The following is an 18,859-nucleotide window of genomic DNA, read 5'->3' on the forward strand; positions in this document are numbered from 1 at the left end:
GCTTAGTTTTATTTTTTAAGTAGTTCCAAAGTTGGGGTCGGACACCCTAGTGCACCATTACCATAAAGCTGATAAAACATTTTCTACGGCAATACTTTTGTCCGCACCAGGTGCAAAGGGAAACTGGGTAGCTGAGGTCTACTTGTGAAAAAATCCAGGATGTTGTTCGGATTAGTTTTTTTTTAAAGTAGTTCCTAAGTTGGGGTCGGACACCTTACCCCACCCTTACCGAAAAGTAAATAAAAAAAATTTCTTCGGCAATACTTTTGTCCGCACAAGGTGCAAAGGGAAGCTGGGTAGCTGAGGTCTACTTGAGAAAAAATCCAGGGTGTTGTTCGGCTTAGTTTTTTTTTAAGTAGTTCCAAAGTTGGGGTCGGACATCCTACCCCACCCTTAACGAAAAGTAAATAAAAAAAATTTCTACGGCAATACTTTTGTCCAATCAAAAGTAAGCGAAATCCACTGGTTTAGATGTAGAATGTTTCGTCAAAACAGAATTGTCTGGCAAAAAAAATGGTAAAGCACGAACGCAACTTTCTATTCATGTAATGCAGAACAATTGTTACTTTTCAGGAACTGTTTGACAGGATGTCGAGAATATGGAAAGCTATTTCACACAATATCGCAATTTTGCCAGCATTTAAATAATTTCATAATTATTTACGATTCTGAATACACTCAAAAGTGTTGACTATTAAAAATTTAAAACGTGCAGCACGCTGTTTGGTATATTGAGAGCGAATACTATGGTCTTTAAATTAATGAACAGGAAATAAAATTTTAAAATTCATTGAATAGTGTCTTCGACCATATGTCCCCATTCAAAAGCATTGATCGTCCAAAAAAGGGGGTTCCAACCCCCGGAACCCCACCCCCTCCCTCGGCATCCGCCACTGGTTAACTAAACATGCACAAGGTGGTGCTACAAATTGGTGGACATTGTAAATATATATTGTATATAAGTGTTATTGTGTTCATACGGTTTGTTTGATACTTACGCACAGGCACTTGTCTCTGAAAAAAGATTTCCTATATATATACCTTTACATAACACTTGAAAAATATTTCCTATATACCTTTATATAACACTTGTGGGAATTTTTATTTTTCAGAGACAAGTGTCTATGTACTTACGTGATGCATGTTGCATAGTAATCTGCTGGTGACATTGTGAATAATTAGGCCTGATACATGTTGCATAGTGATTGCATAGTGACATTGTGTATATATAATTGCCGAAATCCGGATATGGTGTACAAATTTTTGCACCCCATGTTTGCGGTATACCATCTTTTCCGCAAGTTTATTGTTTTCTGTTTGGTATTAAATTAATAATAAAGATCCATTTTGTTACATCTTGTGATCCGTTTATTTGGCAATCGCCAATGGCAGTCAGCAGGGTTTAAGAACATCCGTTGTTCGACATGTTAGTCAAATGCGTTTTGCTTAAATATACCTTTTCACTTTTTTGGTCTTTTGGAAAATGTTGTTTGTGATGTATTTAGACCCCTCTACCAAAAAATTTGTTTAGCATGCACACATATAAAAATTGCGGTTTTTATCCAACGCAATCATAGGTTTGAACGTTGTTTTCAATTTAGACTTATATAAGATTTATCGTTGGCTATTATTCAGTCATTACATATATATATATATAGTCAGCAGGGTTTAAGAACATCAGTTGTTTGACCTGCTAGTCAAATGCGTTTTGTTAAAATATACTTTTTCACTTTTATGGTGTTTTGGAAAATGTTGTTTGTGCTGTATTTAGACCCCTCTACTAAGAAATTTGTTTTGCATGCATGCACACGTATAAAAATTGCGGTTTTTATCCAACGCAATCATAGGTTTGAACGTTGTTTTCAATTTAAACTTGTATATATCTATATAAAGTGCCTAGAAAATCAACCTAACGATGTTAGAGTAGATCTGTTTCTTTACTTCCTCCCCGAGCGGGGCTGGAACCTGTACTTTTTATTTCTAACTTCTACGACATATATATATATATATGTCTGACTTGCCAACAAATACTGAATACTCAAACATTTACTTGCCACTCCACTGGGTCTGTGTACACTATATTTTGTAATGTAACTTGCAAAACACAGAATGTTGTATACCTTCTTCAGTGTCGATGTGGCATGCAGTATATTGGCGAGACAGAACAGCCATTCAACAAACGCATGAATGGTCATCGAAGTGACTACACCTGCAAGCCCGACCTCCCCGTAAGTCGTCATTTGAGATCACCTGGGCACGCCCAAGCTGATCTCAAAAACCTTACAATCACAATCATAGACCACAACGAGGGTTGGTCAAGGGCCGAAAGACTTGCTCGGGAAAGGTTTTGGATAAGAAAGCTAAGGACAGTTTCCCCAGAGGGCATTAATGAAAAAACATAGAATGAGTCACTCATTTTCCCTACCATCACTCATTTTCCTGACATCATTTGTTTCCAGTTACTCCGGCTTCCTTACTTGACCCTTACAGTTTTAAGGATTCTTTTGGAATTTTTTGAATTTTACTAGTTTAAATACCAGGGTTCTTTTCATTTGGTAGGGATGTACAAGTACGCATCCACGTCCAATTTTTTAACCTTATCCCAAATTTACTATTATTTTTTCTTTTCATTATAAAACTGCTATTTATTTGGGATGATAAAAGCCTCTGTTTGACATATTTTACCAGCTTATATCGATCAGTGCTGTTGGGTATGTATTTACACGCAGTTGTTATAACATCTTAACTGACGTCATTTTGGAATTTTAGAGTTGTGCCAGTTCATATCTCTAATTACTATTTTCGTTTTAGGCATGTCTTTGAGTCGTTTTTTGGAAATTTTAAAAGTTTATTAGCGTCTCTACATATGATGTTCGGGTGAAACTGTTTCACTTTTTTTATTGTATAGAATTCAAGATTGCTATAGTTTAATAATCAGAATAGATTGATCTGATTCATTTTACATCGTGCTCATACTGATGAAGGATATCTGTTATCCGAAATATTTATAGTTACATTTGTTCGTTTATTGCCATTTTTCGGTGATGTTGTACCTTTTTAGACTGGTTATATATTATATTTTGTAGTGTACTGTATCATATTTATATGATCCATCGCCCCGTAAGATTTATCGTTGGCTATTATTCAGTCATTATATATATATATATATATATATATATATATATATATAAGTGCCTATAAATAGCAGCACATGACATACAAATCTATGGGAGTGTGGATTAATCAGTACAGAGATTAATTCAATTACACAAATAAAATTATAGATTGCCTAATAATGTAATTTTAACACACTATTTAGTATGTAAATATAAGAATGTTTAAAATATTTACAAAATGATGAAAATAAACGCAATATTTCGCTAGACTAACTAGCTTTATCAAGCGTGCATCTATCCAGGTGAAATCGGATGTAGATGATAAGAAACTTTTGCAGCTCAATGTATATGTTGCACTTGAATTTAGCTGCCTTGAAAATAATACATAATTTGGATGAAGTTCAAGATTTTTACAAAATTGGTAGTTGAAGTTAGCAACGTCCATTTGGCCAATATTACAGGATAAAAAGGACGATGCTGTGTACTAAATTATTCTTTATCTTTCCTGTATCTTTTCTCATCTTTTTCGTTAAGACCATCAGGTTCTAAAGTGTGGAGTTGGTGGATCCAAAAATTTTCTCTTCTCCTTCTCGCCGTGGTGTCCCACTCGGTGTTGACTTCTATGATTTGGAAAGTAACATTATCAAAACAATGTTTCGTTGAACGAAGATGTCTTGTGAGAGGACAGTTTTTGTTGGTTTTGTACCATGAACGAAGGTTATTGAGCCGAATATTAAATTTGTCCATTGTTTCTCCCACATACTGAATGCCACAAGTGTCACATGTTAATATATAAATTGAGTTATCCGTTTTACAGTTGGAATTTGAGTAGATGGTATAATTTTGTTTAGTAACGGAGCTGATGAAAGAACTGCTTGTATTGGCAGCTTTACAACACAAGCAGTTCCTTCGACCACATTGTTTGTAGCAACCGGGAGATGGAGTAGGCTGCTTTGCTAATACAGATGTCACTAATTTGTCACGGATGTTTTTATGTCTTCTGAAGGCCATGACTGGTGGTGAGGAAAATACTTTTTTAAGAGTTGAATCATTTTCTATAATTTTCCAATGCTTCTGAACAATGGAAGACACATTTTTAAAATCAGGATGGTAAGTGAGTACAAGTGGTGTTCTGTTAGCTGCTTTATTCTTATCTTTGTACTCTAGAAGTTCTTGGCGACTAGTTTTGTTTGCTCTTTCGAAAGTGCTATCAATGATGTTGTTATTGTATCCTCGAACAACTAGATGTTTACGTAGTTGTCCAAGTCTAGCATTTTGCGTATTTTTAGTAGAGCATATTCTCTTGATTCGCAATGCCTGGCTGAATGGGATGCCTGCCACGGGAGCAGTGTTTAGGATGGCAACTTTTAGGGGAAAGGAATTGATGTTTGTCCGTTTGTTTGGTATGAAGGTCCGTTATAATGGTTCCGTTCTTGATGAAACTCGTAGTGTCGAGGAAGTTTATTTTCTCCATAGATGATTCATATGTAAATTTTATTGAATGGTGGAAAGAGTTACAGTGTCCTATATATTCTGTTATGAGACTTCGTGTTTATGCATTGTGAATGAGGTACTTCACCTTGAATTTCGATTTATGTGCATTGTGTTGCATATATATTTTGCATTGTGTATTCATGTAAGGGTGTGTTAATTAATTTAAATAGGACAACTGGTTGTGGTACAATTTTTAGTTAACCACTTGAAATCCCGATTTATTCAGGTACGGATCCATTGATCGCCCGTTACACATTACAACTGTGGCATAATATATCCGGGATTATTTTCTAAAAATATAATAGTAAGTATTCATTTATTTGTTTAATTATTACCAGCATTCATCAAAAGAAAACTAGCTATCAAATGCATCGGACCCACAGGCACTTGTCTCTGAAAAAAAAAATTCAGAGACAAGTGCCTGTGATCATACCGCTAAGTTTGAGTAATATAGTCGAACTCCATCAAAAGAACCGGCGTGAACTCAGGTACTTTGGAACAGTTAGCAGTTCATGGTTTACTATACATAGTAAATAAAGCCTTTTACTTCACAATTTAGACTCTCTAGTGATATAAAACATGCCTTGACATAGAATCGCATGTAAAAATTCAAACACATTTACTATGCATTTTGGTCCTATCAATATACAGATCAATTAACAAGTACAGTATTTTCAAAGATTCGTATGAATGTTCTACATAATGAACCTGAGTAGATATGATCAGATATGTGCATTAACACATACAGTATTTTCAAAGATTCGTATGAATGTTCTACATAATGAACCCGAGTAGATATGATCAGGTATGTGCATTAACACATACAGTATTTTCAAAGTTCGTATGAATGTTCTACATAATGAACCCGAGTAGATACGATCAGATATGTGCATTAACATATACAGTATTTTCATAGATTCGTATGAATATTCTACATAATGAACCCGAGTAGATATGATCAGATATGTGCATTAACACATACAGTATTTTCAAAGATTCGTATGAATGTTCTACATAATGAACCCGAGTAGAAATGATCAGATATGTGCATTAACACATACAGTATTTTCAAAGATTCGTATGAATGTTCTACATAATGAACCCGAGTAGAAATGATCAGATATGTGCATTAACACATACAGTATTTTCAAAGATTCGTATGAATGTTCTACATAATGAACCCGAGTAGAAATGATCAGATATGTGCATTAACACATACAGTATTTTCAAAGATTCGTATGAATGTTCTACATAATGAACCCGAGTAGATATGATCAGATATGTGCATTAACACATACAGTATTTTCAAAGATTCATATGAATGTTCTACATAATGAACCCGAGTAGATATGATCAGATATGTGCATTAACATATACAGTATTTTCAAAGATTCGTATGAATGTTCTACATAATGAACCCGAGTAGATATGATCAGATATGTGCAATGTTCACGAATGACTCTGCATTATACATAGGTTATAATGAGATTAAAACAAGCAGTCATCTGCAGGGTAATGCCAGAGAAATGTTTGTTTCTAAATACTTAAGGTTAGAATGGGCCCATATTTCAGGGTCGTTTAACATTTTTTGTCAACTGGTATTTTTGAGAGTTATTCACGTAAAAGGAAATTGAAAATGTAAATTATAAGTTGATCTTATGTCAATGATAAGTGCGTTTTACCAAGGAATTGTATATTTAAATATACAATTCCTTGGTTTTACCTATCAAATATAGTAATGATTGAGTGCCTTATGCATAATGTATGAATAAATAAGTTTAACTTAATGTTTAGCGATGAAGATTAGATTCCGACAGGAACAGATACATAGTAGCATTGTTTATATATCAATTGAAAGTGTCTTCAATGTAAGAAATATTACAGTATTTGTTCCTTTCGGCATAAAGGGTATACAATATTTGTCCCAAAAGGAACAGAATTATACGAACTGACAATACTATCATGGTGAAATATTTCAATAAAAATACCAAGGTTTAAACCCCGCCACATTCTTTATGTGCCTGTCCCAAGTCAGGAACCTGAAGTTCAATGGTTGTCGTTGGTACATATCTGTCATATTTGTTTTTCGCAAATATTTTTGTTATAAATTAGGCCGCTAGTTTTCTCAATTCATTTTTTTATATTTTTCATGTCGGGGCCTTTTACACCCGAAAATACGGCAGGGGCTGATTCAGGCGGGGGCGTGGCGGGCGTGCGCCCCCCTAAAATTTGCAAAGCATGGGTTGTCCTCAGCTTAATAAAGAATATTTCGATAATTTTACCTCAAAAAACAAACTTCAGTTTGCGACCCCGTAACCTAAAATCCTGGATCCGCCCCTGTACGGTATGTTGAAGGCCGTACGGTTGCCTATAATTTCTTACATCCACTTCATTTGAACTTTATAGGAAAAGTTGTCTCATTGGCAATCATACCACATCTTCTTATATTAAAGTATATGGAAAAATTCAAAGTGGTCTTGATACATGATACAACGGTGTAGTTTTACATGTTTTTTTTTAATATTAGTTCTATTATATGTTTCGAAGTTTAGTGTGACGTCCGTTTTCACTGAACTAGTACACAGTTTTGTTTAGGGGCCAGCTGAAGCCCGCCTCCGTGTGCGGGATTTTCTCGCTGTGTTGAAGACCCATTTTTATATTAAAGCATAGGTGGCCTTGGGCTGTTTTCTGCGCTTTGGTTGGGTTGTTGTCTCTTTGACACATTCCCGATTTCCATTTTCAATTTTATTTTATATATAGAATGAACATAGTGGCAGCAGTATTAAGTCTATTGTAATCATACAGATGTAATCAATCACAAAAACCGGAAGATATCCCATGACATACTTTGGTATAATTTTTGAATGATGATTGAGTGATTGTTGTATGTTTTACGTCCAGTTGCCAATATTTCATAAATGTTCATGACAGACATTTTGTGTTGCAACAAGCCACCTACGGCCCTCTCAGAAAGTTGTTACAATGGTTCTTTAATGTGTGCAAAGGGAGTGTCATGTATCTGTACACGAGGCATCGGATTCAAACGTCCTTATTTTGACCGGACGTGGCTATGTATCTATACATCCCACACAGCCCATCAGTTGGTTCACTTAAACAAGGGTTTTACTGCCGGAAGAAGTCCAAGGGACGAAATTATTTCTATACCCAAATTTTGAAAAAAAGATCAGCAAATATAATTAGTTGACATGTTGAATATAATACAGGTTTACGAATAAGACCTGTCTAAGTTTAAATTGTGCCATATTATTTACTATAAGCCAGAATGCAACGCAGTGAAGGAAAATAACAGAATATAAAAAATAACAAACTTGCTAGGACAGTTCAACCAATTTAAGAATGTTTCGACGTTAAAAAACAAAACTAGGACAACAGCCAATGTAATTTAATTATAGATCTCTGATTTCGTTATGCTCAAAAGACGAGAATTGGGACATTGGCGATCATTTTATTTTAAGGTTAAATGAGACAATATCATTTTCGCTTTTCATTTGTCAAGAAGCATGAATTGAATTATTGATTGTTTAAATTCTTTTTTGGCATATTGAAATTAAAAAGAAAAGAAAAGAAATAATCTCACGACGCTTATCCGTAAAAGAAGATGCCAGTACATATATCTCATTGAATTACATGCAACATATTTTTTTCAATCTGTCTTGTATACTTAAATAAATTGAAGCGAATAGATAGTTAAACAAGGTTTATACACAAGGAAAGCAGAGATGCGATCATTTCATTGCAAGATTAATTATTGATTTTTTTCAAATAACAAAAAAATGTATTTTTCCACAATTTGAAATTAAATAAAAAATGATTGCAAAGTGCACAGCTATAATAAAAGATGTACGTCCTATGTCTCATTCTTCTTTGCAACCAAATCGAAAGAAAAGAAATGAAATATTCACAAACTATTAAAACAAATGTGTTATTGTAGTAAACAAAGTCCTTGTCAAGCTAATCATTGTAGTAAATAGTCATGAAGGTTGCTGTGATTGGAGCAGGAGTCAGTGGATTAACTGCTATAAAGTGTTGCATAGACGAAGGACTAGAACCAATATGCTTTGAAAGAACAGATGATATAGGTAATTGGAATTATGATTATACATTAACTTTAACACAAAGCTATTTGTTCTGAAAAACACCTAAAATATTGATAAGCCAGTAATACGTGTATTTAAAATTATATGACATTGAGTGAAATAACGTAAGTCATTGTTTTTTTTTTTTTTTAATTAGGTCTTTGTTGTAGCTTGAGGTATTTATATATTATTATATACTAAGTAGTAAATACAGATAAATTGTAGATCTATATGTAATACAATCATTGGCAAGCGTGCTGTATCAGCCACCCGTGATGATATCGATATCAGCACGGTTGCAAAGGCTTTATCACACCTTTAAGCTGTATGACGTCACTTCATCGATTGCAGTCACTGTTGCAAAGGCTTTATCAAACCCCTAATCTGTATGACGTCATGTCAAACCTGTAATCTGTATGACGTCATTTCAAACCTCCTTATCTGTATGACGTCATGTCACATAAAAAACATCTACGTGAGGTATATGTATATAATAAAGTGTATATGATATGGCTTTTTCAATATCACACACCGTATCAACCCTCAACCAATATAATCCCTCGAGCAGAGCTCTTTGGATTATATTGGTGTCTCGGGTTGATACGGATGTGATATTGAAAAAGCCATATGATATTCTCTATTTACTATATGGGCGCAGGACGTTTGCGCTTTTTACCTATAACAGTTTACCTGTAATCTAAACAAAATTTATTGAAGTAATGGAAAGACGTTCACATATTCTTCGAGAGTTCTCCCTAACAAAAATAAAAGTACAAACAAAATTTTTTTCGGGTAAACGATTCAGAAAACAAAATGTATATGAATGGAACATCAAATGTTGCCCTAAATTCTTAAAGCAGCTTTATACAATACGTAGATTTAAAAATTGTAAATATATTCTCTTGTGTCCATTTTATTGCATAGAAAGTCCCAGGAACTTAACCATCATAGTATGTATAAAATTATTTCAATTTGTGAATACCGAAATTTGATTTTGTAAACCACCTGCTGTTCATGTTGACTTCTAACAATAATCTTGGTTGATATAAGAAAATTAAATTTCATCCAGCCTCTTGAAGTGTAGTCATTTTCAGATGACACAAATATGATGGCAAACGATTAAGTCTTTTAGTGTAAATAAATATATGAATGAATTGTGTTTTTGATATTAAGTGAATTTTAAACTTTTAACCATGATAACTCAAATGGAATGTTGATATAGCGCAAATGCCCTTTAGAAAGAGCACAAACGTCCTGTTTTAAGGTGGTACCAAACACCTTGACTAAAATTAATTTGGCTCGTTTAATTTTCATGAAATTTTGACAAAATATTTATTTTGATCCTTTGAAAAAATTATAAAAATTTCAAAAAACTTGAACAACGCACTTTATCGGAAAAATTTCATAGGATATATAGCAGTTTGACAAACACTAATTTTGATCATTGAGAAGCTTAATATTTCCTTAACAATAGAACGTGATTAAAACGTTCGGCTTATTTTTACAGAGTTATCTCCCTGTAGTGTTATGTACCACCTTAAATAGCGCAAATATCCAGACTCCTAACTTAATAATGACGTCTTCATTTAGATTTTTTTTTCTTTTAAAAATATTTGTTTAACTTCAACGTAGGATTATATATTTCTATACTAATTTTGTTTTAAAATAACTTGCCTTTCGTTTTCCAAAAACAGGTGGACTATGGAGGTATTCAGATAAGGTCACAGAAGGCCAGGCATGCGTGATGAAGTCTACCATCACTAACACAAGTAAAGAAATGATGTGCTTTAGTGACTTCCCAATGCCAGCAGAATATCCAATGTATATGCACAATAGTTATGTGCAAAAGTATTTACATTTGTATGCTGAAAAATTCAGTCTTCGGGAATATATACAATTTGAAACAGAGGTTAGATATTTTAAAAAGATAAAAATTGGATTTCACTGTAGTTTTTTCCTATAATTTATTATGTATGTTTATTAGCATGATTCGTGGATTTATATCTTCATAGGATACATTAGTTTCATTGTTATTTAGACTCTCAACAAATAGCACCCACTTAATTGTTGGTACTGGTACAATCTGATAAAAATATAGATCCTATTTACAGGCTTCGCTAACGAAACATGGACACAGTACTGGCCTGTAGCCTCTTCGATATACCTTTTTAATTTTTGATTGAGTTATTATTTAGGCTTTAATTTATAGTGTATTGATTAGTTTTGTCAATGTTTATTATTCAGTTTATTTTCATTTGGTCATGGCATTGTGTTTCTCTCCTTATGTTTTCTCGATATTATAAAAAAGAAAAAAAAAACAAAAAAACAAAAGCAAGTATTTATCCTGTTTACTTTTTATACATAATCTTAAGTTTCCTAGAAAAAAAAATGGTAAAACTTGACTATTTTTGTTCAGATATTGAGAGTTATGAAAAAGGACGATTTTGAACAGACTGGTCAGTGGGTTATCCAACTGAAAGACAAGAAAACTGATAAAGTGAAGGAAAACATATTTGATGCTGTTCTTGTTTGCACTGGTCGTAATAGTGAAAAGTATGTTCCTAATTTCCCAGGTTTATCAAACTTCAAAGGAGAAGTTGTTCACAGCCACGACTACAGAAAGCCAACTGGGTATGAAGGGAAAAGAGTACTTGTCATTGGAATAGGAAATACAGGATCGGAAATAGCTGTAGAACTTAGCGCAATTGCTTCACAGGTAACTTGTGTTCATTATACATAAGTTGTATTATTACACACATTACAAAACGAATTACAACTTAAAATAAAATGGTTCGCTGAACGCAGCCTGATACGACCGCAGAGGTCGAACTCTGAATCTTTGGGGCAAGTTTGGAAACAGTATTCAAGCTTGATACTGTCTGAATTTGGATTGTGATCAAATGTTTGACATAATATAGGTTTCTGACACAAACTAAATTGGTCAAAGATCTTAAAAATTTGAAATGGGTATTTCATTTACCTAGAATGGTCTGATATCCAAAATCTAACAACATGGTTAGATTCAGCATATAAAAATACACCAAAAATTTAATTTTAGTTGAAATCAACCAAGTTTAATTTTGGACCCTTCAAACCTTGATATGGACTAATTTGAAAACAGGGCCAAAAATGAAAAATTGGAATGCACAATAAGATTCAGCATATCATACAGCCACAATAATTAAGTTTTTGATGAAATCAAACAAAGTTTTATTTTGGACCCTTTTGACCCCAATGTAGACCAATTTCAAAAATGGGGCCCAATATCCAAAAAAGTAATACAACTTATACAACTAACTTAGAACCCCCAAAAATTAAAGACTTTAAATTAATCCCATTGAAATTGGTTAGAAGATTTGTATTTATTTTCAATTGAAGATTTCTTGCTATTGTGCAATACTGTGCTATTGCACAATACTGTGCAACTGCTGATTTCTTGCTATTGTGCATGACTATGAAATGGAAGATTTCTTGCTACTGCGCAATACTGTGTTGTGCAATACTGTGCTATTGCGCTATACTGTGCAATTGAAGATTTCTTGCTATTGCACAATACTGTTCAAATGAAGATTTCTTGCTATAGCGCAATACTGTGCAATTGAAGATTTCTTGCTATTGTGCAATACTGTGTTGTTGCGCAATACTGTGATATTGTGCAATACTGTGCAATTGAAGATTTCTTGGTATTGCGCAATACTGTGTAATTGAAGATTTCTTGCTTTTGCCCAATACTGTGCTATTGTACAATACTGTGCTATTGTGCATTGTGCAGTACTGTGCAATTGAAGATTTCTTGCTATTGCGCACTACTCTCCTTTTTTAACACTGTGCTTTTGCGCAATATTGTGCTATTGCGCAATACTGTGCAATTGAAGATTTTTTGCTATTGCGCAATACTGTGCTATTGTACAATACTGTGCAATTGAAGATTACAAAAATTTTGAAGAAAAAATATGAATCCCCCCAAAAAATTGGAAAAAAAATCCCCCCATAATTTTTTTAACCCCCCTTAGAGTACTTACCCCCAAACTCAATCTCAGTTTTCCTTTTGTGGTATGGAACCGTGAAGTACAATTTTAGAGAGATCCATACACTTAAACACAAGTTATTATCTGGAAACTAGAAAAAATGCTTGTTTCTGGCCCCTTCTTTGCCCCATATTCCTGAACTGTTGATACCATAACCCCCAAATTCAATCCCAGACTTCCCATTATGATATAAAACCTTGTGGTACAATTTCAGAGAGATCCATACACTTACACACAAGTTATTGTCTGGAAACTACAAAAATGCTTGTTTTAGGCCCCTTTTGACCCCTAATTTCTAAATTGTTGTTACCATAACCCCCAAAATCAATCCCAACCTTCCGTTTGTGGTATTGAACCTTCTGGCAAAATTTCATAGAGATCCATTCACTTAAACTAAAGTTATTGTCCGGAAACCAAATGTGTCTTCGGACGACGACAACAACATCATAGCATTATACGATGCAAAACTTTTTTTGCGGTCGTATAAAAATTACCAAATCATTTAATATACGATTAATAGATTTCAATTGTCAGCTCATTACAGTTTCATAATTTAAGCTTTACCCTTGTGCGTAGGAACTATTTTGTTTTAAATATGTAGTTACTTTCCAGTATGTTCTTTTTGACCGGGCCCGATTAGGTGGTGCTACATCTTACAAAGTCTATCCAAATTATTTTTTGCAAAGAAATCCGCTAAAGCCGGTGCTAGGGGCCGTCTTAAACTTGCAGTGAGGTGAGAGTTTTTTTTTGCTCCGTGTTGAAGGCCTCGCTGTGACTTTTTGAGATGAAGAACAGCAATAAAATCGCTGTTCCTTTGCTTTTTGTGTTTTTTTGCTGTGCATGTACTGATTTTGTGTCATGAATGGATACCTCATATCCTTTGTTTTTCTATCATAGCAATATTTACAAAACTCGCGTAACTTAATATAAATAAAATTGAATACGTGAACCAATTATATATTGCATTTTCCTGGCTATGACTTATTGAAGTGAAAATTTATAGAACATTTAAAATCCAAACAATTTTTACTTTGAAGGTTTTTCTAAGTACCGGCCGTGGAACTTGGGTATTTTCCAGAATAACAGACTATGGTATGCCTATCGATATGACATCTCTCAAAAGGATTATGATGAAACTGAAAAAAATATTACCACAGTCGCTAATTGAAAACTTGGTAGAGAAAAAAGCAAATGCAAGGTTTGATCATACAACTTATTGTCTTCGACCAAAGCACCGTGTCTTTGCTCATAGTCCAACTATAAATGATGAAATACCAAACCGATTGGCATTGGGGACATTGAGGGTAAAAACGGGGGTCAGAACGTTTACTGAAAATGGTTTAATCTTTGACGATAACACAGTGGAAGAAAACATCGATGTTGTTGTCTTGGCAACAGGGTATACATTCAAATTTCCTTTTTTGGACAAATCTGTGACTGAGGTCAGAGAAAATCATGTAGATGAACTGTACAAGTACATTTTCCCACCAAAACTGGAGAAGTCAACTTTGGGTATAATCGGATGCGCACATGTATTTGGACCAAGTATGCCAGTACTTGAGATGCAGTGTAGACTGTCCACGCTTGTTTTTCAGGTAAATGAATAAATTTTGCGATACTTTAATTAATAAACATTAATAAATAAAAGTACTAAAATGCTTCTTAAGTGTACAGAAATAAATAATACTTTACTGAAAAGTAAATCTTCCGTGCTGTCATGATATGATGTTAGATATTAAATCGAAACAAGAGGTACTGAAAGAAAAATTCCTTAATATAAAATATTATCTGATAACACACCATCATATGATTTGTGTGAGAAGTATCATATCTCAGCAGCATAGGTAATACGTAATTGTAACTGTGTTAATGAGTACAAACATCCTTAAGGGAGCTACCATTTGATTTTTATGGGGGGGGGGGGGGGAGGGGGGGGGGAGGGCTAGGATGAAAAATTTTGTCATGCATTTTTTTTAGCTGTAATCTCTGTCCTGCCTTTTTATTTTTCACTCTATTCGGTCCTTCCTTTTTTTTCGTTTATCCTGACTTTTTTTTTACCTAAATTGTCGTCCAGACTTTTTTTTTGCAAGTGTCTCATCCTGCCTTTTTTTTAACTCAAAACTCCTGTCCTGCCTATTTTTTTCAAATTTCATCTTAGCCCCCATAAAAATCAAATGGTAGCTCCCTAAGATAAAACAAACAAACAACAACAACAACATACCAAAAAAACTAAACAATCACCAAAAAAGAGTTTTTTTTTTTACTAATGAACATGAAGCCATTGATGTCTGTTCCATTTTGTTTTTAATATAAAGATAAGGAGATGTGTAATGATTGTCAATGAGACAACTATCCACTAAAGTTCATTGGAGTCCTATTGAAGTTACCTTGTATGCATAAATATTTCTTTAATAATTTCACAGGGAAAAGTAAATCTTCCGTGCTGTCATGATATGATGTTAGATATTAAATCGAAACAAGAGGTACTGAAAGAAAAATATGTAAAATTACATAAACACACAGTAACTGTCGAATATATAGAGTATATGGATGAACTTGCTACATTAAATGGATGTCGACCTGATTTTGGTATGTTTGCCTCTAAGTTACGTTTATAATTGTATGGTCAATCTCAAGAGTTTTTTGGTGTTTTTACCCTTTAACCCTTTGTTATACCGATTTTAAAGACGTATAAGGAAGAACTCTTGTATGACTTAAGTACAATCTTTTAATGTTGCACACGTTATTTTCAACATTGTGGTCTACAGTGTAGTATTTTAGATTTGGAAGTAACGTTTCTTAGTTTGTAACTTCTTAAAACAAAATTTTAAAATCTCAGTAGATCGTAAACACATTGCAGAAATATTCAAACTACTTCTGAGTGAAATGATAAATACGTGTCACGCTCTGATGTTGATGACGTTGTATTGACTTTCTAAACGTCCAGTTGTAAATATTACATTGATAACTATTTTGCATATCAGGACATGAATATGTTCATGCAATATGAATTTTCTTTTTGCTAAACTGATACACTGAGCTGGATTTTTAACGTGCTAGTTAAACTTTAGGTGACAGCCCTATATCCTAAGTCAGGAGCCTGTTGTTCAGAGGTTGTCGTTTGTTGGTGTGGTTCATAAGTGTTTCTCGTTTCTCGTTTTTTATATAGATTAGACCGTTGGTTTTCCTGTTTGAATTGTTTACACTAGTCTTTTTGGGGCCCTTTATACCTTGCTGTTCGGTGTGAGCCAAGGTCCCGTGTTGAAGACCGTACTTTGACCTATTATTGTTTACTTTTTACACATTGTGACTTGGATGGATAGTTGTCTCATTGGCACTCATACCACATCTTCTTATTTATATCTACGGAAGACATGTTATCCCACCTGGACACATTTTTCCGACTCCTAACTGATCAGTCTTTGATCCCGAGTGGTTAGTGTAGAAGTGGCAAAATGAAAAAACAATTTTCAAGTCTTGAGTAAGTTGAGTTTGACCTGGCCGATGATCGAACCCACGACCATGTCGCTTCTGGTATACTTACAGTTCCTTTATGTAAAAATTTTAAAAGTTAAAATTGCACTTTATAAAATATGAAAATGTATTAAAACTCAGGTTGTACATTGTACATTCTCGTGCATAGTTATGGCTGTTCTGTATATTTTTTGTGCTTTGAACCGTTCTATGTAATCTGATACTAAACTTTTGGACTCCTGCGTACTTAAAAGTTATTCCAGAACTCGTGCCATGCACTCTGATATAGGTATCATGCGTTATTATTTCGAAGGATTATCGTTGAAGATTTTGCAGTAGCTATCAAGAAGAATAACGGCAGTTAAAATGCTGTTCTGTTGACATATGGTTAAAATGCTGTTCTGTTGACATATGGTTAAAATGCTGTTCTGTTGACTTAAAATGCTGTTCTGTTGACTTAAAATGCTGTTCTGTTGACATATGGTTAAAATGCTGTTCTGTTGACTTAAAATGCTGTTCTGTTGACTTATAATGCTGTTCTGTTGACATATGGTTAAAATGCTGTTCTGTTGACATATGACGTCACATATGGTTAAGATTCAATACTTCTTTTGAATTTTGGTCATCTATAATATGCATTTTAGCCTATCCCTGTTTTATCAAAGACATAAATGTAAGTATTACAGTTACGTTATCGAAGCATGGAGGTATGTATATACATGTCATACATAAGTCCTTCATTGTGATAAGAACAAGGCCTACCACTATAGGATAGAATAGAATAGAATATACTTTATTCCAAATTAAAGGGCCCACAAGGGGCAACATGAGATTATAACATTACACATATTAAACAAATACAAAAGAACAATACTGAGGTAGAGAATTACTATAAGTAATAATCATTAACATTCATTGATTTAACAGGGTCATTATTTTGGTCAGACCCGAAACTGGCCTTAAACTGCTATTTTGGGCCTTGTACACCATACCAATACAGACTACACGGACCTGGGAAATGGGATGGTGCAAGAAAGGCGATATTGACGCAGTGGGAAAGAACATTAGGACCCCTTAAAACAAGACCATTAGGATTTATAGAACAACCTTCACAGAAGAACATCTTACTATTCTCTTTTGTTTTTGTTGTAACTATTTGTTATTTACTACAAGCTTTATTTTTCTAAGTTTTTTTTTTTTACAAGAGCAACGTTTGATTTTCTTCGAGAATTTACAAATGATGTCTAATGACGCTTTCTGAAGCTGCGAAACAGATTGATGAAATAGATTTTTTTAAATATACCATAGTTTCAGCTTTGTTCATAATCTTTTAATTGAGAAGAAGAGAAATTACTAATTTGACCACCGAAGTGTCTAAAACAACTCGTTGTTGGATATTTATTTTTGTAACCAGAAGGAAGATTTATTTTGACTTTATTTGATTTTTATATTTAGGGGCCTCGGCGGCCGAGTGATATCAGATGAATTTTGTTTCTAATAAAGATTGTAAAGCCTGATCAGGGTTCATTTTTGTGTGAGAATAAGTGGGTGAATGTGTTAGATTCTGTGTATTTTAATATTTCGCATAATACAATTAGAATCGCATTCAATAGACGAAATAAATCTTATGAACAGTTTCGGTCAACATTCTAATGGTCAGTATCGTGTAATTGCATGGTTGAATGGATTTCCACCCTATACGAACACTTCGATTTCACTGTTACTGATTGACTTAATTGCCGAACTGTTTTTGATTTTTTTAATATAACCAATCTTTTCTTTTTATGTTCTGTGTCAGTTTCAAATGAATATTGGTAGAATGTGGTGAATGGTATAGTTGTGTAAATGAGGTTGCCTGATATTATAAGGACTATATGTTTCCATATTGAAGATAATAATATGTGCAATAAATTTTATTCAAGATAAAAAAAAAGAGTAGTCCCAACTACTGTATCACCAGCCTGTCAAACACTTAGTTTGTGAGTTCGAACCCCGCACGCGGTAGGTGCATTCGAACCCAATCTTAAATGACTAGGATTGTCAATTTTCCTGCCGAAACTCCGTGTTTCTCTCAGGGCACTCCGGTTTCCTCCACCAACAAAAACTGAGCGCAATAGAATTACAAATAGTGCTGAAAGCGGCGTAAAACACCAATTAATCAATCACTCACTGATGAGGATCAAGACAACATTATCAGATTAGTAACCAATCTTTATCATTGAAAATGTTCTAAATGATAAAGCACATTAAAAATAAAAGGTTAGTCCCAAGGGGTTACCCCACCCCCTGCCATTAGAGAAAGTTTTAATATCTTGGAAGTGGTGAATATCCCCACCCCTAAACCATATATATTTTGGTTTGTCATGATAAAGCACATCAAATAAAATACAGGGTTAGTCCCCAGGGGTCACCCCCATCCCCTGCCAATTGAGAAAGTTCTAATATCTTGTAAGTGGCCAGGATCCCCACCCCTAAACCATATATATGCTGATTTGTCATGCCATGATTATTTAAATGATAAACATGGTAAGACCCAAGGGGTCATCCCCACCCCCAGTCATTTGAATATGTTCAAATATCTTGTTAATGGTCGAGATCCCCACCCCTAAACCATATATATTCCTGTTTGTCATGTCATGAAGATTTGAAT

At 34.0% G+C, this 18,859-nt stretch overlaps 1 protein-coding gene across 1 annotated transcript in view; it reads left to right on the plus strand.

The window, feature by feature from the left end:
• Window positions 1-17,396, plus strand: part of LOC127728852 (flavin-containing monooxygenase 5-like) — a 31,377-nt gene extending 13,981 nt beyond the window's left edge. Inside the window, exons 2-7 of the mRNA XM_052236446.1 lie at window positions 8,603-8,710; window positions 10,402-10,616; window positions 11,124-11,423; window positions 13,773-14,330; window positions 15,159-15,324; window positions 17,137-17,396. Of these exons, the coding sequence (XP_052092406.1) occupies window positions 8,603-8,710; window positions 10,402-10,616; window positions 11,124-11,423; window positions 13,773-14,330; window positions 15,159-15,324; window positions 17,137-17,396 (1,607 nt within the window). The remainder of the gene's footprint in view (window positions 1-8,602; window positions 8,711-10,401; window positions 10,617-11,123; window positions 11,424-13,772; window positions 14,331-15,158; window positions 15,325-17,136) is intronic.
• The last annotated feature ends 1,463 nt before the right edge of the window (window positions 17,397-18,859 follow it).

This window comes from Mytilus californianus, unplaced genomic scaffold, assembly GCF_021869535.1.
Source record: "Mytilus californianus isolate M0D057914Y unplaced genomic scaffold, xbMytCali1.0.p SCAF_2, whole genome shotgun sequence".
Taxonomy (NCBI): Eukaryota; Metazoa; Mollusca; class Bivalvia; order Mytilida; family Mytilidae; genus Mytilus; species Mytilus californianus.